We start from the raw sequence: 25,042 nt of genomic DNA on the forward strand, positions 1-25,042 counted from the left end.
TCTGCTTCCAATATACAAAGGAGGGACAGTCACAGAGTAAACATTCCCATTGCCATAGAGAGAAATTGTAAGGAAAACATGGGTTACAGTTCCCAAACAATTCCAAAACCCTGCAGGCCTTACTCCATTAGATTTTAAGGTCTGAGTGTCATCTGTTGAATGACATTTTGTCCTTAGGGCATGATGGAGCAACAGCCCCACCCTCACCAAAGGCTTTCACAGCAGCCCTGCTTTTACAAACACTGGGATGAGGGCTCCAACATCCCCAAGCATTGGGGTAATAGCCAGACTCAAGGTCCCACCATCCTCAAGCATTAGGGTGGTGACCAGACTCTGAAATCTCTGGGGCAGAGGCTCAACCCCCTCAGAAAAGTGGGATGGTGTCCAGACTCTCCTCAATTCCCAAGGAATGTGCTCCACCCTCTCTGAAGACTGATAAGTGTTTAATATCTAGAATACATAATATATTTTAAAATTCTTCCAGGGACCTGAGAGCCCTGCAGTGGTAACACTTTTCCTGAACAACAGGGTGGAAGGCCAACCCTCTGCAAGTTCTTGGAAATTCTCACCCTTTCCATATACATGGGTTGGTCTACTCTCCTGGCCCAGGTTGTCTTTGCTCTGGACCTTGGTTTCCATAATTCTGCTTTTGAAGTCATTTTTCCTTCCATCTGTTCCTTACCTGTCCCTTTTAGTCCAGGATTACATCATTCCATTCATACAGATCATGCAAAAAAAAAAAAAAAAAAACTCGTTTCACATGTAGTACGCAGAGGTCTCAACCATCAGACAGTAGGATCTTCCACAAATCCTTGCCAGATAACTGCATTTTCAATCCTGACTTGTACTGATATGGCTGACTGGTTCTATGTTCAGTTAAATCCTCACATGAAGACTATTTTCTGGGGACTCATTTCCTGGAAGCTCAGAATTTTCCAAAACATCAATTTCTGGTTTCTTTGTACCCAGGAGTTCAGTTATCAGCTTATCCATTTCCTCTCACATTTTACTATAAGTTTCACGTTCCACATGTAGTTTGGAAATCTCCTCAGCTAAATATCCAAGCTCATCACTTTCAAATTCTGCCTACCATCCCATATCAGTACTCAATTTTGCCAAATTTGCTGCCACCTTAAAATAAGATTCACCTTTCCTCCAGTTGGCAATGACACATCCATTTCTAAGGTCCATCAGAAGCACCTTTAGCATCCATATTTCTACCAACAATCTCTTCAAAGCAATCTAGGTGTTTTCTATAATGCACTTCACAATTCTTTCAGAATCTTCCTCTTACCTATTTATGAAGCCATTCCAGCATTTTTATTTGCAATCCCAGCACCCCAGTATTCTGGTACAAAATCTGTTTTAGTTTGCTAAAGTTGCTGATGGAATAGAGAGAAATGGGTTGCCTTTTAAAAATGGGGATTTAGTAGCTTACAAGCTTACAGTCCTGAGGCTGTGAAAATGTCCAAAGCAAGGCATCATCAAGACACTACCTTCATCCTGAAGAAAGGGATGCCAGTGTTCCTGGACTCCTCTGTAAATGGCAAGGCACATGGTGCTATCTGCTGGTATCTCCCTTGTCTTTTGGGTTTCCTTACTTCCAGCTTCTGGATTCAGTGGTTACCTCTGTTTCTGTCACTTTCTCTCTGTGTTCTGTGTGTGTCCTTCTCTCTCAGATTCTGTTTCCTCTCTATTTCATCCTTTTATAAAAGACTTCAGTAAGAGGATTAAGGCCCACCTGGGGCATGCCTCAACTGAAATAACCTAATCAAAAAGCCCCTTCCAAAATAGTTCTACACCCACAGGAATGGATTAACTTTAAGAATGTGATTTTCTGGGGTACATAAAGCATCAAACCATCACACCAAGCAATCCCACTTCTAGGTATATATCCCAAAGAACTGAAAGCAAAGACTCAAGTAGATATTTGTAAACCAATGTTCATAGAAGTATTAACCACAATTGCCAAAAGAGGGAAGCAATCCGGTTGTCTATCAACGAATGAATGGATAAATAAAATGTGGTATACACATATAATGGAATATTACTCAGCTGTGAAAAGGAATGAAGCCCTGATATATGCAACAACACAGATGAACTTTAAAGATAGCACATTGCGTGAAATAAGCCAGATACAAAAGGAGAAATATTGTATGATCTCAATGATATGAAATAATCAGAATAAGCAAACTCATAGTCAGAATCTAGAATATAGGTTACTACAGAATGGTGTAGGAAAAGGGAACGGAAAGTTAAGGCTTAAAATGCACAGAGTTCCTATTTCAGATGATACAACTATTTAGGTAATGGATGATGGTGATGGTTATACAACCTTGTGAGCTTAATTAACACACTGGACTATATATCTGAATATGATTAAAAGGGGAAATGTTGGATTGTATGTATGATAACAGAATAAAAGTTTTTAAGAATCCATGGAACTACATACACAGTGAGACTTAAGTGAAACCATGGACTTTAATTAATAGTACAATTATAAAAATGTGCTATCATCAATTGTAACAAATATTCCACCCCAAGGTTTTGGTGGTGGGGTGGCATAAGGGTGTCCTGTATTTTATGCACGATTTTTCTGTAAACCCACAACTTCTCTAATGAAAAATAGTATAAATAAAATGTGTGAGGAATTAGTGCTGGTGAGTAAAGATTTTGAATGAGTGTGAGATAAACAGCATCAACTGCAACTGACAACTGCATTAGTGGTTTAATAAGTGCAGTGGTTATCATGATGCATGTCCTAAATCTACCTTCAGGAATGAAGGACTTATTCCCCCAGATACTGGGCATGGTCCCAGCATACATGCCTCAGCTAACAGCCTCCGTGAGTAAATGACTAAAGAGATCATCATTGTCCAATGACATGCCTCCTTCCTTGGCATAACTTGTACCCATCAACCGATTGTTATGGGGTCTCGGGGCCAAGCCAACTCATCTCAATCTTGAAAACTCTGAAAGTCCACCTCAGTTTTAGGGATCCATGTGGGATAGACTAAGGACTTTGTTGAGACACACATCACAGTCCAACTTCTCCCTCTGCCCCAAATGGCTTCCTTACACTCCCTTCCACGGTACTGAACCGTAATAAACTTTCTGCATACCAAAGTCTATCTTAAGTGCTTCCCAGGGAACCCACCTGTTGACAATGAATCTCATTGATATGGGAAGTTTGGGAAAAGTCACCTTGCCAAAGGTCAGGAATAAAAAGTGAGAAATTAGATCAAACAAGAATGATCAACACTTTCAAGTAATTTTCTTTCACTGACAGGAGGATGACCAGAACCACAATAGCAGAAAGATCTCATCATTGCCTTATCTTTAGTATGGGACATATTTGAGCATGTTCACTGATTGAAAGATTTACAACAGTTATAGAAACAGGATTCCGTATAGTTGAAGTTAACCCTTAACAAAGACTGTACAATAATTACAAAGTATCACTTCCTTTTAAATCTATCAGGGCATGAAATTCTTTAATAGGCATTAGCTATTAAGGGGTTTGGGGAATGAGTAACCGCATTCTTACAGATCAAACTTAACCATTAAATTGGCTGACAGTATCCTAAATTTGAACAGCGTGAGACAGTTTACACAGAGATTGCCTATACCAGATAACACTGGATCTTCTAGACCACGCTGACCATACCTTCCCTCTAGCCCCAGTTGAACTATAATTTCTGCCCCTTAAGCCAGAGACTGAGCCCATTTCTCTAAGTGATTCACCTGCAGGAATCAAGAAAGCTTTTCTCTGGAGATACAAATAAAGTTACCGAAAAATAAGTTTACATCGGCAATGAAACTTTTATAGAATGAAGGAATAAAGTGTATGATAATCAAAGATAGTTGTGACCGAGGCATGAACACGGGATGAAGGGAAGAGTTAGGTTAGATCTAGAGGTAAACTTCAGGGAACAGGATAGGAACAAGAAACACTCAGAAAAGTAACAATACAGTGCTGCCTACAGGCAGACGTCTAAATATTTCTCATGCCACGCCTGCAAGACACTCCAGAAAAGTCCGCCGGCGTATTCTGAAGAGCACTAGCCCGAGTCGAAAACACACTGCTACCGATAACAGAAGCAGAAAATTCACTGTTGACCCCGGAAACATTTTCGTATGCGTAGGTGTTTGGAGAACTTTCTTTTGTGATTCGTCACTTGATCCGGAAGAAGAGCTAGCAAATACCCCCTCCGATTGGATTGCGTCATAAGGGTGGGGCTTTAGCGAGCCACTCATCTCGGCAACCGGACATGACGATAGCGGAAGCCTCCAGGCTGAGCTTTGCTCCGGCTGGTGACTTCGGTGGGCGGGGTCAGCAGCGCTACGCTAGCTCCGGCGACACCGACTGACCGGCCACTCTTGGGGGCGGTGCCATTAAGGCCACGCCTCGCGCGTCCGCACCGGGTCGCTTCGGAGCGACGTCGTCACGCTGCGGGGCGGAGACTTTGGGCCGAGTCTCTCAGAGTCTAAGGGCTGGGTCGGCGCCGTCACCCGCCTCCAGTCTTCCGGTTTCTGAGGTGGCTGCACCGCCTCTCCCCGAAGTCTGAGGATACGCCCTATTGAGAGCCCGCCGTCGCTCTTTTTTCGGCGTCGAATCCCTCAGAGTTGCTTAGGGCAAATCTAGCCCAACAGTCTCTCGATCTGGTACTCGCTCCCTTAAAGACCTCGTCCCTATAAACCCCCCTTTCCTGGATGTACTGTCCCTTCCCACCCCTCAAAAATGTCTAACAATCTACAGAGGGTCTTCCTGAAACCCACAGAGGAAAATTCAGGCAACGCTTCGCATTGGTGAGTACCAGTTTCGAATCTTCTCTTCACACGCCCGCCCCTCGCCCCGTCTCTTAGCAGGATGTCGATTTGGCCGTCGTTTCCTGTCGTTCTGCAGTTCAGATGCGTTTGAGCCCGCAGAGTGAGCCACTCACGCGGGAAGTGCCCATCAATTCGGCACTTTAGCCCTTAGAGCGCATTCCTCTTGGAAACGTAAAACCTTAGAGCCTGACGCAGTCAGCCTCTTTCCTCACTCGGCAGGATTCCGGCGTCTCAAGTTTCATAGGTGGAAAGAGTAGATCTCCACGGGAGAGGAAAATCAACATGGCCGACGCTCTCGAGTAACCAAAACCTTCTGGAAGATTCTCTCGCGCACACCCAGCAAAATAACGCAGCTATTTGCGCAAATTAGCGAGTACGGCTCTGGTAGTTTGGGACATTCAGTGAAAATAGTTGTATTTTGATAGAATTTGTGAGGAAGAAAATAAAGATATATTTTTGTGTAATTGTTCAGAGTGTATGAATTAGAATTTGAAGAAAAGTTGTGTAGAACAAGGGAATAGAACTTTAAAATTTTCAAATAATAGCTTTATAGGAAGTAAAAATAGAGAAATTCTCCCATAAAATCAGTCCTTAGTACAGCGTATTTGGAGCAGGTGTAATGCGAGCGTCGTCTCTCGTTGGATGTCTGTAGAGGAACTGTATTTGACACGAGGAGAGTCTAGTACTTCTTATTCTTAGAAAGACATACTTATTTTTAAACCTAGAAAATAGATTGTCAGTAGCTCAGTAGTTTAAAAAAAAAATGTCTGTATTAAGAGAAACGAAGCGGGAATAGGATGTAAGCTAAGGTAGAATATGTTAAGTTCTCCTCTCCTGGTTAGTGAATGCTAGTGGTGAGAAAAAAGGTAAGTTAATGGGTCTCTGGAAAAGGAAAACGTGAAGAAGAAAGCATGGAAATTAAGATGCGAAAGTCGTGGAAGAGGATTTGTGTGTGAAGAACATCGGACTACACGGGTTTAACCACAGTTTTGCCAGTTATTCTTTGTGAGGCCATGGATAGTGCATTTACTCTTTCTTCTGTGTCTCCGTTTCCAGTCTGTAAAAAATAACACCTGAATTATCTGATGGATTGAAAGAATGAATATATGTAAAATACTTAGTGTATAAATAGTAAAGTACTGTTTAAATGTTAGTTATTAATATGCTATAAGAGTGCAACTTTAGTACAAATTTTAACCCAGAATGCAGGCTTCTGTTTAAGTAGATTTAAAACCTTATTGTAGTAAAGATGTAAATAATGGTGGTTCTTTGAAGGTATGCACAGTATTATAAGAGCATAAGTTAAAACAGTATAGAGGAACTGCTGAGAAAGAACCGTTGTATTTCAAATCATAAAAAGAGGGGGCACCTTTTGTGTATGCATATTGTTTGTTGTTTGCTTGGTTTTGTGGTGGAAGTTGGGGGTGGAGGGAAGAGGTAGTGCCCTATCCTGATGTGCAAAAGTAGACTTACTTTTTAATGACTGTTTAACTTCCAGTTTGTTTTAGTGCCTGAATATTTGATGAAAACTGACTTTCCCTAATTTGTACACAATTTGTTTGGATTGCACTCTTTTTCAGTATCAGAAATAAGATAAAGAGTATGAACTTTCTGTATTTATTGTTTACTTCAACATTTTTATCCTGTTTCTAGTCATTTTAGCCATCTGTATTTGGGATTTCTTTACAAATGGAACTATGTTTGGATTGCATTTGTATATCATTTCTACTTCATTTATTAATTTACGCATTGTTTTTTCATGTGTTTGTTTTCCGTTTCCATCCTGAGTCATTGAGGTTTTACATCTCATATTTGGGAGATTTCATAGATGTCTTTTTGAAGTTGACTTTTACTTTGGTGATTGATTGCATATTTATTCCATCTTGTTTTGAAAGTAACAATCTGTGTGATGTTGAAATACAATTTTGTAAATAGTATAATTAATATCAGCACTTTAGTTTGTTGGACCCGTAGTTTTCATTCTTATTCTAATAATGTTTTTGATGTTACTAAATTATTTATTTTCATCATAAACTTAAAATGACCAAATGATTTTCATATTTTCTGTAGATATTTAAAATTTGTTACTGCTTTTTCTTTATAAAGTTTTTCAGTATTGTGATATAGCATATTTATTGTTTAAAGTATCTCTAATTATTGGTACATAAAATGTAGAATATTTATTGTTTTAAGTATGTCTAATTATTTGGTACATAAAATGAAAGAACCGAACTTAAAGTACAAAAGAAACATCTGGAAGATATTTATGATAGTATGCCTTTAGTTTATCTAGATTGGGGCTTTATTAGCAGAGAGTAAACCAGGAGTCTGAATGGAAGAATGGGAATAAGTAAGCTTTGGAGTTACAGAGACCTAGGTTCATATCTCAGTTCCACAACTAAAGTAGCAGTACAGTTCAAAAATTTGTTTGATTGCCTATCATGTGATAGACTGCTAAGGAATGGGACATAGTTTGTGCCCATGAAAAACCTTACAGTCTAAGGGGAAAGGTGATGTAATAAATTTTACAATAACATTATGGACGTGATTTTCTGAGGAGATAGAGGAAGAGAGTTGTAGGAAAGGTTTCTGGGAAATACAAGTATCAGCCATGTAGTCAAAGATGGTGCCTGTTATGCCTGGGTGAAAGTTTGAAACTGCTAAGTAAGCTACAGAGGCACAGAACAGTATGTGTGGTTTATTATAAGCAATTGATATTTACTGATTGATTCTAAACTGCAAGTGGGGTAAATGGATAGCTCATGAGGGTTTAGTTTGCCCTGCTAAAGAGATTAGACTTCATCCATTGGAGATTATTCAGAGGATTTTAAGAAAAGGACTAACATGGTCAGATATGCATTTGAGGTAAATGATGGCCAGGTGGATTTTGAGGCGAGGAGTCAGGTATATAGGGATTCTATTTCAGTTGTCCCTTCAGAGATTGAGGTTCTGACCTAGCTGATTGGATTGGATTGAAAGAAATATCGAAGGAGAAATACGCAGACCTTGTTAGGAAATTGGTACTGAAGGATGAGGTGGGAGGAGGGATCAGTTATGCCAGTTTTTTGGGTGAAGATTGATAAATTAACTGAGATGGGGAAAACACTGAGAAAGCTATTAGAGATTGGAATTTAAAAGTCAGAAGCAGGGTCAGAGCTGAAAATACATTGTATTTTAGAGGTATTATAATAAAAGCCTGTGGTAATGCATTCCACAGTAATAAGATTGAGGATATCATGTGATCGTAGGAGAGCTTCTATCCTCCCTTACCCTTTTGTTCTTAAATGGGGAACAGAAATTTGTATTCTTAGCAGGGGGCTTGGTTTGATTAGGAAGATATTATTTGTCAGTTCAGTGCACATTTAATTTTGTACAGTGTAAGTTTTATATTCACTTTTGTAATTTGTATGAGTGTGCACATGTGTGTAAGAGAGAGACAAAGGCAAACACCATACAGGCTACTGAAATCTACTAATCTCAGTAATCTCTCAGTTTAATTAATTGAATTTTTTAGACCCTGTTATAGGAGCAGGGGCTTATGCTAAATTGAATATAAGAAAGTAGATAGGATTGCTTTTTAGAGTGTATAATTCTGAATAAGTTGTTTAATATTTCTGAGCCTCTGTTTTCTCAGTTATGAAATGGGTAATACCCACCTTATTGGGTTTTTCATTAGGATTAGAGTAAATGTGTATGGTGTATGATACTTTGTAGTCTCTCAGAAAATAACTATTATAACAACGTAACTATTATATGCATATTATATGCTAAATATTATTATTTTCTTATGTACATAATATTATAGATAATAAGATGGAAAAGGGCCTCCTAGCAGTTGAAAAAATATACTTTGAAAAAATATCTACAAAATTTTGATTAACCTGCAGAATTTTTATCATTCTAATAGGTGAATGCCTTATATTCATATTAAAGAGAATAGTAAAGAATGTCAGAAGTTGTATATGATTACCGTATGCCTTTTTATTAATGTTCTCACAACTTTTTGTTAAAGTTCTCACATTTTCAGAAGACCTACCTTAATCATTTCCTTATTCTTGCAGACCAGTTGCATATTTTAATGAAGATGATAACTAGCATATATTGGGAACCTGTCATGATTCCAGGCAACTATTTACTTCTCATAACAAGCCTTATTTTCCCCATTTTACAAATGAAGAAACAAAGGTTTCAAATAAATTTTCCAAAGTAAATCAACTAGTAATTGGAAGAACCAGCATTAGAAGCCTATGATCTTTCAATATAGTCCTCTCTTCTGTTTTTAATTCTTAAACTGTTTTATTTTTCCAGTGTATTTTCTGAATTCAAACACCAGCTGGTTTAAAATGATTACCATGTTGATTATTCTTTTTAAGTGACCAAATCAGAACATGGGATGCAGAATCTGGTTCTAGTTCTAGTTCTGACATTATCTAGTAGAATATGATCTTGAAGAAAATAGAATCTTTATAAAATCACAGTTATTTTCTTAAATCTTCTAGATTGAAAAAATGTGTACTGATTGAAGAAGTTTGAATTTAACCCTGATTTATCACTTCCCTCCTTTGCATTCTTCATGTCAGTTTAATTTTTAGAATTCATTCCATTTGTTGCCAGGTAATCATGGATGGTTTTTTATTATTGCTTGTAGTATTCAATTCACTTAACATTTATTGAGTGTCTGCTATGTACCAGGTACTCTTTTAGATGCAGAGAATATGGTATGAATAGGGTAACCTACTCTTAAGAAATTCATGGTCACATGGAAGAAGCTATAGTTTTCATCCCTTTTTGGAGAGGAAGTGGAGAAAGGAAAGAAAGGAAAAACTCCAGTGATTGAATTTGAATATAATTTGTGCAGTATGCATTAATATTTTTTGTAAAACAGAATATATAGAGTCTCCTGTAATGAAGTATGTAAAGTATAAGAAGTCTTTATAGTTTGTTTAAATACTATGCCAATTAAAATGTTATTAAGGACCTAATAATATGTGTGCTTGCCCCTACACAAATAATTACAAAGGCGTGTTTTGCTCTTCTGAAGCTTCTGATGTTAGCCATATATTACTAACAAATAAAATACATAAATAAACAAAATGAGACTAAACAATAAAAGGTATTGAGATAGTTCACTTGAAACAGAGATTGCAAAGAGCTGTATCATTTTTATATAATATGTTTTGAGGGCCTGCTTTGCTGGGTACTGGAGGAATAATTTCAAAATAAATGATAAAGTCTGTTCCCTTAAATGTCATCTCACAGAAGAAACAATACTTTACTCATTTTTAAAAAATTAGCTAATAGAACAAAGGCAAATGACATTATATAGCTCCTAGCATTAGTGGCACCAGTGAGAGTGCTTTAGGAACTCCAAGTTGAAAGAAATTAATGAGTTTAAGTTATTGGCAGACATTTCATGTAGCAGTTGGGATCTGAATCACAAGTAATTATGTTTTAAATTGTTAGAGAAGAAAAAATTACATTCTTAGAGTAAACGTACATGGTGTATTCTTGAATAGCAAGGAGACCTCTCTGGCAAGAGCAGATTTTATGTTGAAAAGTTGTGGATAGAACTGTTGTAGAGATTGTAAGGACTATATTGTGTTTCATGTTAAGCCAAACTGGCAGTGGTGAATTACTGAAACCTTTCTAGCAAGGAGATAACAGGATGAAAACAATATTTTAATCTTCCGGAGATATCTGTAATAGTCCATGGTGGCTGCAGTCAGAGAAACGAGTTTAAATATCGAAGAAAAATATGGGAATGAGATGATGAGGTACAAGGTGAGGAGGGTGTGGTCTAGGATGATAGAAATAAATGGCAGTGGTGAAGAAAGAGAAGATAAATAAGATCTGTAAAATGGAAGAAAACTTTATAGACTGGTGATTCATTCAGTATGCATTCTTTGAATGTTTACCTTTTGTAAGGAATATGTTGTTGGTGAATCAAAGATGAATAAGAAGAGTGATAAAGATAAATCAGAGATGACTGGATGATTTAAAACCTGGGTGACTGGGAAAATAGTGCTGCCACATGACTATGGTTGTTAGGATAGTGTATATTAGTTTTCAGTGCAGAGTAATTTTAACTTATTGAGTTTAAAGTGATGATATTAAAAGTGAAAATATTTGGTATGGCATCACAGATATGGAACTTAGGTAAGTATTAGGGGAAAGGAAGCAAATATAACATTGCAAAAGAGATAGAGGAAATAATTGAAGCTGTAAAAATGGGTGCAATCTTTAAGAGAAAATGTCTTGAAGGGGAAAAACGATCAAGAGCAGTACTTGGGGGAATACTCACATTTGGATGCTTAAAATGCAGAATATGTATAAGAAAGGGAACAAAAAGCATAAATTATCCAGAGTGCAAACTACAATGGGGAGAGGTTTGAGATGGATAGGTAATTAGCTACCTGTGTCACTTGTAGCAGAGAGCACCTAGGGGATGAGGATAGAAGAGACAAATTAAACTGTGAGGACATATTTGGTAAGCTTTACAAATGAGATTTTAGTAGAATAATAGGAAAGAAAATAAGGCTGCAGAAAAGAGTGGTCTTCAAGACAATTTTCTGTCATATCAGTTCCTAACTGTGTTAGTTGCTACCATCTACCAACTTCCTGTCACTGCAGACTTGGCACATAGCTCATAATCTTCTCCCCAATCCTCCATGACTTCAACATCTATCCATGTGGATAGCCTATTTCTTACTCTGATCTTTCATATAAAGATGTTTTTCTCCAATAAGCATTTCTTCATTTGTCTCATCCACTTCTGTAGTCATTCCTTAGACTTTATCAGATGAAATTGTTGCGTCTATAGATTTATTCATTTAGGCAGCATGCTTTTTGAACACCACTTTCCATATTTCTATCTTACTTGTTTAAGAACTCCCACCATGACTGTTCTTTAATTTTATCTGGCCCTCCAGTCAGCCCTCCAGTCAAATAATCTCTTCATTTTCTCCCTACACTTTAACCATTTATGTTTTGATTTCCTTTCCACCCACCTTAGATTGTATGTTTCATCATTTTAATAACCTTTGTCAATACCTTCAATACCTTTCATCCTCTGTGGTTTTTCTTGCACTCATCTGAAGCTACTCCAACCCTGGATATGAACTCAACTATCTGCTTTCTCTTTGCCTGTTCCTGGTGGGGCAAGGAAAGTCTTGTAAGGGCACAGTCAATTCGTAAAAACTGCCTCTCCCTGGGCCATCAACACTGCCTGGCAACACTACTGTTTTCTGTGGTCAGCTTATTCTCTCACAGAAACTGTTTTGAATCTTTTATGTTCCTCAAATCGCTCCCTCATTTTTGTTCTTATTTTTAGCAGATGTTACCATGTCCTTTTTCATAGAAGAAATTAAAGCTGTTAGATCAGAATTACTTCAGCCTTCTGACATCAAAGCTGTGAACCTACCTGCAAATGCATCTAATCTCTCCTCCTGCTCCAATGGAAGGATGCTTCTCCACCTTTCTTTAAGATTCATTCTCTGTACCTATCATCTGAATCCCATTTTCTTCTTCCTTCTCAAACCTTACATTATTGATTATCCCTTTTTCTTCTTTATTATCAGTCTCTTCTTGACTAGTTCACATGAGCATTTATATATCCTCTGGTTCATATCGTCTTAAAATAAAAAGGAAAGGTCTCTTATAGACCCAATTTCTCCCTCTGGCTACTTGCCAGTCTCTCTTCCCCCTTTACAGTCAGGTTCATAAAAGAGTTGTTTATACTTACTATTCTCATTTCCCTTCTTCATGTTCACTCAGCAACTGAAATCTGGCTTCTTTCTCCATCAGACTGCTCTTATTAAAGTCATAAATGACCTACATGCCAATAATTCCAGTGTATGCTTTTAAATCCTTATCCAACTTGGCCTTTCAGAAACCTTTAATAGAATTGCTCAATTTTCTTGATACCCTCTTTACCTTTAGTTTATATTGATTTTCTTTTACTGCTCTAAAAATAATGGGAAACCACTGAAATGTTTTAAGCAGGGAAGTGATAAGACTGGCTCTAGCATGCTGAATGAGTTGAAAGGGAGAGAATATGACTGAAAGAAGACCAGTTATGAAGCTATTTAACTGTCTAAACCAGAGATGATATTCGTTGGATTAGAGTGGTAAGGGTTGATGGGGAAGAATTGAACAGATTGGGGGAATTTAGGAGGTAGTATTGATAGGATTTTGTGATGGATTGAATATAGGAGGTGAGAAAGCAGGGATTACCTGCTTTGAATTAGCCATCTAATATAGATGGTGATGCCATTTACTAAAGAAGAAAACACTGGAAGAGAAGGAGTATTTGGGAAGTGGGGATGGGCAGAGATCTTCTGGCCATGTTGAGTTTTGGTGCCTTTGAGATTCTGAGTGGAAGTGTCAGGAGGGAAGTTGGATACACAAGCTTGGATCTTAAAGGAAATACAAATATAAATATTGGAATGGTTAATATATAAGTGGTAACTAAAGACATGCATATAAAAGAAATCTTCTAGGGAAACAGTAATTGTAGGAAGAGAAGAGTTTAGTCCAAGCTCTGGTGAATGCCAGCATTTAAAGGTTGATTCAAGTAGGGTGAGTTGGCAAAGAAGACTGAGAAGTCTCTAGGGGAGATTAGGAGAATGTCATATCCTGGAAGCCTTGGGAAGAGAATATTTTAAGAAAAGGAACAATCATTTTTGTACTTATCTGAATATATCATTTATCTCAATTATAATTGCCAGCAAACTTTTTCTGTAAAGGGCCAGATAGTAAATGTTTTAGGCGGTGAGCTATATGACTTCTGCTGCAATTACTCAACTCTGCCATTGTAAGAGGAAAGCATCCACCTACAATATGTAGACATGAGTGTGACTGTGTTCTAGTAAAACTTTATTTATGGATACTGAAATTTGAATTTTATATAATTTTCACATCACAAAATAGACTTTTGGTTTTTTCCCCTGGTCATTTAAAATATAAAAACCATTCTTAGCTCATGGGACACACAAAAACAGGCAGCAGGTGAGATTTGCCGCATGGGCTGTAGCTTACTGACCCCTCCCCACCCCCAAACTGAGCCGCCTGGTACCTGAACCATAACAGACACTCAATAAATTTTTGTCTAATTAATGTTGAATAAGTTCTGATCCCATTTCATATGTGCTTTAGGAGACAGGGGCATGGGATGGTGAGGGCGCTTTTTTTTCCTCTTTAAGCCGTGAGAGCAAGAATTTTTTATACTTTTCTTAGTGTTCATGTTCTCTTTAGAGATTAATGTTTAATTTATTAAAAGTCATTATAACATTTTGAAATGCTATCAAGTGGCCAGAAGGCTGTTTTAAAATTTTTTAATAATATTATGATGTCATTTGGGTTGGAAAAGGGTAAAACTGAGTTCCACCACTGCTAGGATGTATAGGATTTTTGGCATTGATTTTTATTAATTCCTGTGAGTTTAAAAAAACATATCTATATGTATTGAAATACAGCTTTGTATTGCCAAGAATCTTAATTTATTTTTTGCCCTTGAATTTTTTTCCTCATTTGATCTTAGTTAATTAAGACTATTACTGTGCACTCATGTTGCACAGAGTTTAGCGTAAGAGGCAATTTATAGACCAGTGGAAAAAAACAATAGATGGTGATAACTTTTGATATGTACCATGAAACAAATGAACAGGTGCAATATTATAGATTATTTACTAAGGAGTGGCAGAGGTAATTAAGGTAGTCAGAGAATATATTTCTGAGATATATCATTTATGCTGAGACTAGAGCCATGTGAAGAATTGGGTCAGGGAAGAGCATCTAGGTAGAGAGAGAGCATGTATGATGATCCTGGGTCCCAGGACAGCTTAGTATTTTCCAGGAACTGAAAGGAGTTTTAGGTAAAAACAACTTGCGGTATCTGCATTTAAGGAATCCCCAAATAATTGATTTTACAAACAGGTTAGAATATATTGGTTTCCCATAAAGTCAGACAACCTGTACTATTAGCTCGTAAGTAGGATTGGAATTGGCTAGATTAAAAAAAAAAAAAATTACTGACTTCCAGTCTTTTCTACGTTCATTGAAAACCGGCTGAATGGTGTTGCTATTGTATATATGGACTTTATAGGCAATTAGAATAAATATAAGTAAGTATCATACATTTCTCTTTATCTTACCTCAGATGTGCTGAAACAGTCAATAATCAAAAAAGAAAATGGTTCCTACATGAGTAACTCAGTTTAGTCTATAAATACAAAAATGTGGCACTATGAAGTATCACCATAAAAGATGTCTTAAGCCAAAGAAGAATGACTGACAGTAGAATTCATGAGTCATCAAATGGAAAGATGACAGAACAGATTAGAAGGGAAAAAAGAGTGAGGGAGTAGAAAGCATAAGTGGAGGTGAAATGAGAATTCTCGTCACTCAAAATAGAGGAGGAGGACGAGGAAATTTTTAAGAAAAAGGAGAAAGGTGGATGCTAACATTTAAGAGGGGCATATTCTAGTAGGTATAATTTTATACAGGATAAACCTTAGAAAAGTCAACTTTTCATTTAAGAATAAATGTTAATATCTCATACCATTGCCTAATCATGTGAGAAGATCTGAATCAAAGCCGACTGTATCTTTGAATAATAACTTCTACTTCAGAATCATTTGGAAAACTCAAAATGAGAAATTAAATACTTCTGTTGTAATTTTTAAATATTTTAAAAATAGTATTTGCAAGTATTTGTTTTTAAATAAAATGTATATACCATTTAGTATGTTGTATTTATTTACTTATATTATAATGTTCTTTTAAGTGTTTCAGGCTGCATGTACCAAGTAGTTCAGACGATTGGCTCGGATGGAAAAAATCTTCTGCAATTACTTCCAATTCCTAATTCCTCTGGAAATCTTATACCACTAGTTCAATCTTCAATCATGTCTGATGCTTTGAAAGGGAAAACAGGAAGCCCAGTTCATGTTACTTTTCAGACTCAGATTTCCAGCTCTTCCACAAGTGCATCAGTTCAGTTGCCTGTCTTTCAGCCAGCCAGTTCTTCAAAGTATTTTCTTACAAGAACAGTAGATACAGCAGAAAAAGTTAGAGTTACTTCTGTGGGAACTGAAAATTTTACCTCATCTGTTTCTAAAATTCAGAGTCATGGTGTGAAAATCGATGGACTTACCATGCAAACATTTGCTCTTCCTCCCTCCTCAACACAAAATGATTCATCTTGTATTTTAGTAAATACCCAGAGTGTTCCAATGACTGTGAAGTCTCCAGTTTTGCCTTCTGGGCATCATTTACAGATTCCAGCCCATGCTGAAGTGAAATCTGTACCAGCATCGTCGTTGCCTCCTTCAGTTCAGCAAAAGATACTTGCAACTGCAGCCACAAGTACCTCAGGAACAGCTGAGGCCTCCCAAATACCAACCGTTATTTATGTATCTCCTGTAAATACAGTGAAAAATATAGTTACCAAGAACTTTCAAAATATCTATCCGAAACCTGTTACAGAAGTAGCAAAGCCAGTGATATTAAATACCACACAAATTCCAATGAATGCTGCTACAGAGACACAATTAAAAAGTGGCCAGCATTCTCCAGCTGCTCCAGTGAAATGGATTTTTCAAGAAAATCTACAGCCTTGCACTCCATCTCTTGTTCCTGTTAAGTCTTCAAATAATGTGGCTTCAAAGATTTTAAAAACTTTTGTAGATAGGAAAAGTTTGGGAGATAATACTATAAATGTGCCACCATTGAGTACTGTCAGTCCTAGTGGGACACAATCCAAAAGTATGCCTATTAAAGATAATGCTTTGGTCATGTTTAATGGAAAAGTCTATCTATTGGCTAAAAAGGGGTCAGATATTCAGCCTTCACAAATTGACCAACAGAATTCTGTTTCCCCTGGTATTCCTCCAAGAAAAGACACATCACAGATAGTGAGTTCAAGTCCAGTCACAGAAATATCTGGAAAGGTTGTAAATATTGTTTTGGCAAAAAGTAAATCTTCCCAGATGGAGACAAAATCACTTCCGAACACCCAACTTGCTTCTATGGCCCATCTAAGGGCAGAGAAGAATAAAAAATTGGAGAAACTATCACTTTCTACCCCAAACCCACATAATATGAACCAATCCATTAACTACTTAAAACAGAGTAAGACTTTATTCACAAAGCCAGTCGAAACAGATGGATTTAGTACAGGACAAAATGCCCCCAGAAAAGGAAATATCATCCAGAGCATAGAGCAAATAAGTTCCTCTCTTGATGCAACAACTGTTACTTCACAACAGTGTTTATTCAGAGACCAAGAACCAAAGGTAATTTTCCCATGTCAGGGTATTTTTTTTAAATATCTGTATAGAACATTTTTCTTTCTTAATTCTCAAAGTTAGTTATCTATGGTACTTCCTCTTCCCTTCACCCCCACCCCATCATGCACATAACATACACACATGAATGCTTAATTAAGACAAAGGTTTGATCTGAGGAAATGTTTGAGAAAGAGTATAATTGGGAAACTCAAAGCAGTATCTTTCTCTTGAATCACTTGTCATGCCAAATCTGTAATAAAACAAAAAATCAGAGCAAGCAGATTTAGAAAAGAATAATGTATATTCAAAGCTTAGTGCAATTGTGTGTATGTATATATACACATACACATGTATATACCCACATACACAAGCATATTTAAGAGCTTTTAGTTAAGAAGAGATCAATGATATGCAAACAAGAGGGCTGTTTTTTGTTTTTGTTTTGTCTTTTGGTTGTGGGGAGATAATCAGTGGTTTTTTTAGGTAGAAGGTGGAAAGGGTGGAACAGGGCTAGTCAGTGCCTTTTCAGTCATTTGATTGTTGTTTTTGTTTTTTATTAGGTTTCTTATTTTTAGCCCTTTCTGACTCCTCAGCCAGTTACCCACATAGCTACCTTTCTGATCTACTTAAGATATATGTGTCTGTGCTTACTAAATATTTGTACTCACTTTTTCCTTGCTTACCTGGAGGTTTGCTTAATAATGTCAGAATTTCTCTCCTGTAGTACAAAATTCATTGAACTCCAGAGATGTAAGGAGGTGAATTGTAATTGCTAAGTACAAGATTGATTGAAGGCATAAGAGTTTTCCAGAAGGCCACAATTTCCAAATAATGTCATGTAGATTATTTTTAGCTTTTTATTAGTCTGTGTTCTCCTTTCAGTTGTTTGAGAATTAACTATTTGTTACTTTTCTGGTGCAAGAAATTGAAATAAATGGGAATTGCAGGGAAGCATTTAAAATTTTTGAATTTAACTGTTAAATTCAGTTTTTAGACTATGGGTGGTAAGACAAGGGTAATGCAATACAACCTTTTAGGATTTTAAAGCATGATGTTTTCTTAATGTAAGATGAAGTAATCACTTAGATGCTGGTCTGATAAAAAAGCTTGAGTAATTTGCAGGATTGTTTGTATGTTTTCTTTTCCTAATTCCAGATCCAGAATGAGATGGCATCAACATTAAAAAAAGGTACTCAAGAAAGATATGACAAGAAAGAGTATCAAGGAAGAAGTAATAAAGCACCATGTCTGAAGAATGATGCTGAATTAAAAAAGATATTTGGTCTTACTAAAGATTTAAGAGTGCACCTTACTCGAATTCCTGACCATTTGGGCTCTGGAGAAGGTCTTGATGATTCCTTTAGCAGTTTGGTGAAGAGTGATACTTATAAAGAGATAGGGTTTATGGTCCAGGAAGAAGAGAGAAAACAGGTAACAGATTTTAAAGTATCCTTTGTATTTATTACAAAATTATGTAAATATTTATTTTCTTCATTTCATTTTTTTAGCCTTGTACATTAGTATGAATGATGGTTTTCACCAGATGTGGAAATATATGTATTACACCAAAACAGTGTTAACAAGAACCATATATGCAAAGGTAAAATGCATCTCCAGTTAATTAAAGGTGCTGTTTACCTACTGGTTATTTTTTTCCATCACAAAATTATAAGAAAATGGCTTGTTATCCTACTTTGAAGACTATCCAAAGGAAATAATTCAAGTGTAAGGAAAATAAAAGCATGCAGTTGTTCATTACAGTATTATTCATAATACAAACATTTTAAGTAGCTTGTGTGGTCAATAATGATGAAAAGAAACTTCCCTTTAACTTTGCCTACTCGTTCTGCTTATGAATATATTACTATATTGTTTTAATATCTTGGACTTCAGAGACCAATCAGTTGTTAGTTCCCCTGTGAAAATCCTCCATATGTGCCTACCTTGCAAAACAAAAGAAAAAATTTTATTTCTCATACTCTACAAAAGTGATGTTATATTTTGGTGGTAGGTCAATACTGCTTCAGTTTCTTGACTTGAGCTGGAAAATGTGAATTAAGCAATTTATTCCCAGTAAATATCACTAAATACAGTACACTGGTAAACATGTCTTTCCTGCTTTAGTTGGAAAATTAAATTCAAATTTTTTTAATTAAACTGAATTGCTAATTATTTGTGCTTGCAAACTTTGTTAAATTTGAGAGCACAGAATATATGTTGCATTAATATTTTGTTTTTTTCTTTTGGACTCCTACTCAACATTGCAACAGGGTTTTGATAAGAAAAGAAAAGCAAAAGCCATTAAGAAGATGAATTACACAAAGAAGAGAAAAACCGAGAGTGCTTTTAACACGGTCGTAAATGGGGAAATTAATGTCACCAGCTCCCAACTCCTTAGCAGTATTTTACCAACATCAGATGTGTCACAGCATAACATTCTCACAAGCCACAACAAAACCAGAGAGGAAAAGAAAACTGAGGTAGAACACTGTGCTCATGACAACCAGCAGAAAGGCACGTTGAGTTCAAATGCAGCTTTTGAACAAAGTGATTCCTTTAATAAAAATTATTATACTGAAGATGTTTTCCCCATGACACCACCAGAGTTAGAAGAAACCACTCGGGATGAAAAAATAAGAAGACTTAAGCAGGTGCTGAGAGAGAAAGAAGCAGCTCTTGAAGAAATGCGTAAGAAGATGCACCAAAAATAATAAAATGTAGCTGAAGACTTCAGTGAAACTGTTTTTTTCGTATACTTTTGTATTAATAAGTTAATTATAAGTGCATTCTGAAAATGTCTTTAAATATGAAACTTGTTTTTCAGCAGTGGATTATAAAATTTTATTTAAGGGATACAGAAAAGGTTGATACACATGAGATTCTTGTGAATAATCTACATGGGGTATCTGAAACTTTGACTGAGATACCTTATTTTGGAAGGGAACATTTTATATTTTTCTATTATTTTAACTAGAATTGTCTAAGTTGAAATATATGTGCAAGGTTTATGTTATTGCTGTTTGTAGCTTTAGCTGAATTGCTCAGGTGTTACTTCAAAAATAGATAAGCATTGCGTACTGTTGAAATTCTAAAATCCAAGAGAGGGTATCAGCTCTAAACTTAGCTTCACCGGTGAGCTTGTATGTGTACTCACTTGGTTTCTTTACCCACAAAATGAAGATTCCTTCTACTCACCATATATTGTATTTTTTTTAATTTCATGAGAGGAAGTGTATTCCAGCAATGTTATTTAAATGTTCAAACGTTTCTTAAGGGTGAGGAACACTTGTTTTGTAATTTTTGCAAAATGTTTTCATATAATCCAAAGTGGGTTTTGGAATTCAATCTATATGATGTCTTGTTTCTTGAAGTGATACATTGTCATTATTCCTAGGCAAATGCCTCTTTAAAAAAATGTGTACACACTTAGAGCATGAGAAGTAGATCTGAACAGTGGCCATGTCTAGCACTTTTTAAAAATTGTAAAGTGTAGTTCATCTTAATGGAGTTAAATGTTTTTTTATCTGGTTAGTCTTTGATTTGGGAGAGTTTTGTAGTGGTATAGGGATAGGGATTAAAAAGGGGGAGAAAGATATGAATATAAAAAAATGATTTAACAAGTTCCTGGAAGTAAGAGATAATTTCAGAGGTCAAAACATTGGCAACAAGATAGAAAACAGTAAATCAGAAAATAACTGAAAGGGAGTGACACACATGCAGAGATTAACTAGATTCTCTTACTTTTTAAAAAATAACAGGTTTATTGAGATTTTATTCACAAAATGCCATGAAATTCACCCTTTTAATGTGTACAGCTCAGTGTTTTTATGTTCATAGACTTGTGCAACCATCAATACTATCTAATTTTAGAATATTTTTATCACCTGCCAAAACAAACCCTGTACTAATTAGCAGTCACTCCTTATTCCCCTCTTCCTCCAGCTCTAGGTAGTCACTAATATACTTTATGTCTCTATGGATTTGCCTATTCTGGGCATTCCATATAAGTGGAATCATAAAATATTTTTGTTACTTGTTTTGGACTGGCTTCTTTGATTGAGCATAAAATTTTCATGGTTCATCCATGGTGCCAAAGCATAAATCAGTACTGCATTCTTTTTTTATTGCTGAATAATATTCCATTGTTTATTCATCACTTATGGATATTTGGGGTTATTTCCACTTTTTAACTACTAGGATTAATGATGTATGGATATTCATATACAAGTTTTTGTGTAACCTTGTTTTCAAGTTTGGGGGTTGTATACCTAGGAGGGTGATTGCTGGTCGTTGCTGGGTACTCTAATTTTTAATATTTTAAGGAGCTGACAGACTGTTCTAGTCAGATTTTGTTCCCCCTTCTCCACCAAAACATTTTGTCAAGGCCACCACTGACATGTTGCTAGATCCAATGGTTAATTGTCAGTCCTCATCTTAATTTACTTACAAGCAGAATATAATTTCATGATCCTTGCCTCCTTAGATAAAATTTTGAACATTTTATTATTATAAAAGCAGCACATGTGCATTTAGGAAATTAGAAACCACAGCAAGCTAAAATATTAAAATTTTAAAGCTTCACATTCCTATTATCCAGACATCGCCACTATTACTACCTTAGTGTATATACTTTTTTATTTTTCTGTGCCCCATATGTACATACACATATATATTTTTATCAAAAATAAGGTCTTACTGTAGTACTATTCTGAAACCTGCTTCTAAGTCAACAATTTTCACTTTTTCAGCATATTTTCATCATCTAGCCTAATAGTCAAGCCAAAATCAGATATTCCCAGTTGACTCCAGAATATCTGTTAACAGCTGGTTTTTCCAAAACAGTATCAAATTTAGGACTATACGTTTTGTCCAGCTGTTATGTGCTATTAAGCTCTTCTAATTAAATACAGTCTCTCTATTTTTGTAATGATATTTATTGAAGAGCCCGCCGGTTGTCCTGGCTGCTTCTTCCTTGATATGCTTTCATTTCATGTTAGGTTACCACATTTCTGCTTCATTGTTCGTTCTTGTTGCTAATTTATTCTCCCCAGTCTCAACTTTAAAAGTGCCCCAGGTTGCAGTCCTTGGTTTGCTTCCCTGTTTACACTCTCATGCTGTGTAAATAAATGTTTATCTTTATTCCCAGACCTCTCCCTATCTCTGGATTTCTGCAATATAACCAACTACCTATTTGATATCCTTATTAGATATCTAAATAAATATCTGAAACTTAGGTCCAAAACTGAAATCCTGATCTTCCCTCAAACCTACTTCTTTTACTCACAGTCTACAATTTTAGCTCATGACTATGTCCTTTTTTGGCTCAGGCCAAAAAAACTGAAAACAAAACTTGTAATTATACTTGACTCCTTTCACAACACAAATCAAATCCAAGTCCTGTTGGCTCTACTTTCAAAATACTCTTAAATCTGACCATGTTCATCTGGGCTACCAGTAACTGGATTATTGGTGGTTCCTAAGTGGTCTCCCTTCCACCTTTGTAACCCTACAACCTATTCTTGGTATTTCAGCAAGAGTAAGACTTAAAACAATAGGTAGGTCATTCCCCATTACCCTCTAATGACTTCCCATCTCACTTGGAGTAAAAGCCACTATTACAAGGACTAGAGATCCACAAATAGCAAACTAGATTAACTAAAGATCTTTTTTAATCTCCTTTGTTTCTCACCAGCATACTATTTAGTATATAGCCACCACATAACACTTTTTTTAGGCAGAGAGGTAAAATTTTTCCTCAAAAGTGAATTTTAAGCTGGGATCTGAAGGAAAAGTAGGAGTTAAATAAACAAAGGAATAGCAGTTAGGGGTGGAAGAATTGTCTCAGCCTGGGAAAGAGCAAGTCCAAAGGTTCTGAAGTAGGAGACAACGTGGCATAAAAGGAGGCCAATGTAGCTGAATGCCGAGTGAGTGAGAGCATGGTCATGAAGGCTGGCAGGAGAGATGTCTTAGTTTTGTCGGGTTGCTATAACAATATACCACAAACTGGCTTAAAATTATTGTCTCAGTTCTGGAGGCTAGGAGTCTGATGAAGCCTGAGGGGAAGAATTGGTTCTGTGCCTCTTTTGAGTTTCAGCAGTGGCTTGCCAGCAATTCATGACAATCTGCTTTAGTTGTCACATGGCATTCTCCTCTGTTTCTCTATGTCCCAAGTTCCTAGTATAAATACACCAGTCATTTACTTAAGAGCCCATTGTACTGCAGTATGACATCATTTTAGCTTGCCTAATTCCATCTGTAACAGCCCTATTTCCAAATAAGTTAACATTTTAAGGTACTGGGATTTAGCACTTCAACATCTTTTGGGAGGCACAATATAATCTGTAACAATGAGTTCAGTCGCTGAATTGATGATTGAGGCCAATCTGATCTTTATTCCTTTGAGAGCAGTTTTATTTTTCTCCCTATATACTTAATAGTAATTTTTCTTTATACTTACTAAAATATTTTGTTGACTCTGCTTTCTTTTCTGCTTGGATCTTTATGTGTTTGTGTGTATACTTTTTATATACATTTATATACTTACAATTCAAAATTACTGGATTCCTTGCACAACACGAGTTCTTTCAGCTGCCAACATGGGCCTTTCTGGGTTCAGAAGTTTTCTTCTATTAGGTGTCTTACTGTTTGCAATCCATTTATTATGGCCTCTCCTTCAGGAAAAGGTATTGTCCGTATGTTAACTACCTGGTCTCAGTTCTCTTTTACTCATTTTTTTTACTTCTGTTCACTCATTCTACTTTTGATCATGTCATTCTGTTTTTATTTCCTCCATTAGTTTCAGTTCTGCTATTGTGTTTTTGGTTTCTTTCTGTTCTTTATTGATATGTTTGTGGTCTTTCTCTCCATTCTCCCCAGTTGGATAACAGCCATTCAGTTTAGGTGGGATTGACCCCATTTTTAGCCACAAGGGTATGCTCTGATTCAGCTCAACAAGAGAGTTCCCAAATTTTCTTAGTTCAGGGCACTCCTAATGTCTCAGTAATCTATGGCACTCATTGGTTCAAAGAAATACCTAAAAATTCTGTTTACTAAGTAGTTACGTCCAAACAACTTAAGTGTTTATGTCCTGTATTACTTTTCTATTGTTGCACAACAAATCACCACAATTTAGCAGCTTAAAACAATGCCCATTTATTATCTCACAGTTCTTTAGGTCAGAGGTCCACGTGGGATTGGTTGGGTTCTTTGTTTAGGATCCCGAAGAGGCTAAATGAAGGTGTCAGCTGGTGCTGTGCCTTTAGTGCATCCCATAAGTTTTAGTGTGTTGTATTTTCATTTTCATTCACCCCAAGATATTTTATAATTTCCCCCATGATTTCTTCTTTGACACATTGGTTGTTTAAGAGTGCATTGTTCAATTGCCACATATTTGTGAATTTTCCAATTTTCCCTGTTATTGATTTCTAGTCTCATTCCATTGTGGTCAGAGAAGATATGTTGTATAATTTCAATATTTTTGAACTGATCGAGACTTTATACAGTTGTGTCTTCTTGTGAAATTGCCCCCTTTCTCAGTATATAGTGATCTTCCACATCCTTTTTAACAGTTTTTGATTTAAAGTCTATTTTATCTGATATTAATACGGCTACCTAGCTCTATTCTGTTTACAATTTGCATGGTATATTTTCTTCCATCCTTTCATTTTCAACCTTGTGTTTTTTAATTTAATCTGAATCTCTTGTTAACAGCATATACTTGGGTCATGCCTCTTTATCCATTCTATGAGTTTCTGCTGTTTGAAGAGTTTCATCCATTTACACTTAAAGTCACTCCTGGTAATGCAGAACTTTCTTCTGATATTTTGCTATTTAGCCTTTGTGAGTCATACCTTTTTGTCCCTCAATTCTTCCATTAATGCCTTGTTTCATATTTATGTGATTTTTTGTGTTTTGCACAATTTGGA

At 36.2% G+C, this 25,042-nt stretch overlaps 1 protein-coding gene across 4 annotated transcripts; it reads left to right on the forward strand.

Moving 5' to 3' along the window:
• Window positions 1-4,343: 4,343 nt before the first annotated feature.
• Window positions 4,344-23,595, forward strand: LRIF1 (ligand dependent nuclear receptor interacting factor 1). 4 transcript variants are annotated; one of them, XR_005215278.1, is made up of 5 exons: window positions 4,344-4,809; window positions 15,614-17,123; window positions 18,273-18,548; window positions 18,626-18,717; window positions 19,388-19,518. XR_005215278.1 is itself a non-coding variant. In XM_037826407.1 (4 exons), the coding sequence occupies exons 1-4, from the start codon at window positions 4,742-4,744 to the stop codon at window positions 19,826-19,828; spliced, it is 2,295 nt and encodes a 764-aa protein (XP_037682335.1). In that variant the 5' UTR covers window positions 4,346-4,741; the 3' UTR covers window positions 19,829-23,595. The 4 variants fall into 4 exon arrangements, 3 of the variants coding, with proteins under 3 accessions (XP_037682335.1, XP_037682336.1, XP_037682337.1); XM_037826407.1 differs by lacking the exon at window positions 18,626-18,717 and having other exon boundaries at window positions 4,346-4,809; window positions 19,388-23,595; XM_037826408.1 differs by lacking the exon at window positions 18,626-18,717 and having other exon boundaries at window positions 4,346-4,809; window positions 15,622-17,123; window positions 19,388-23,595.
• Window positions 23,596-25,042: the final 1,447 nt, after the last annotated feature.

The sequence above is a fragment of the Choloepus didactylus genome, chromosome 2 (assembly GCF_015220235.1).
Source record: "Choloepus didactylus isolate mChoDid1 chromosome 2, mChoDid1.pri, whole genome shotgun sequence".
In the NCBI taxonomy this organism is placed as follows: Eukaryota; Metazoa; Chordata; class Mammalia; order Pilosa; family Megalonychidae; genus Choloepus; species Choloepus didactylus.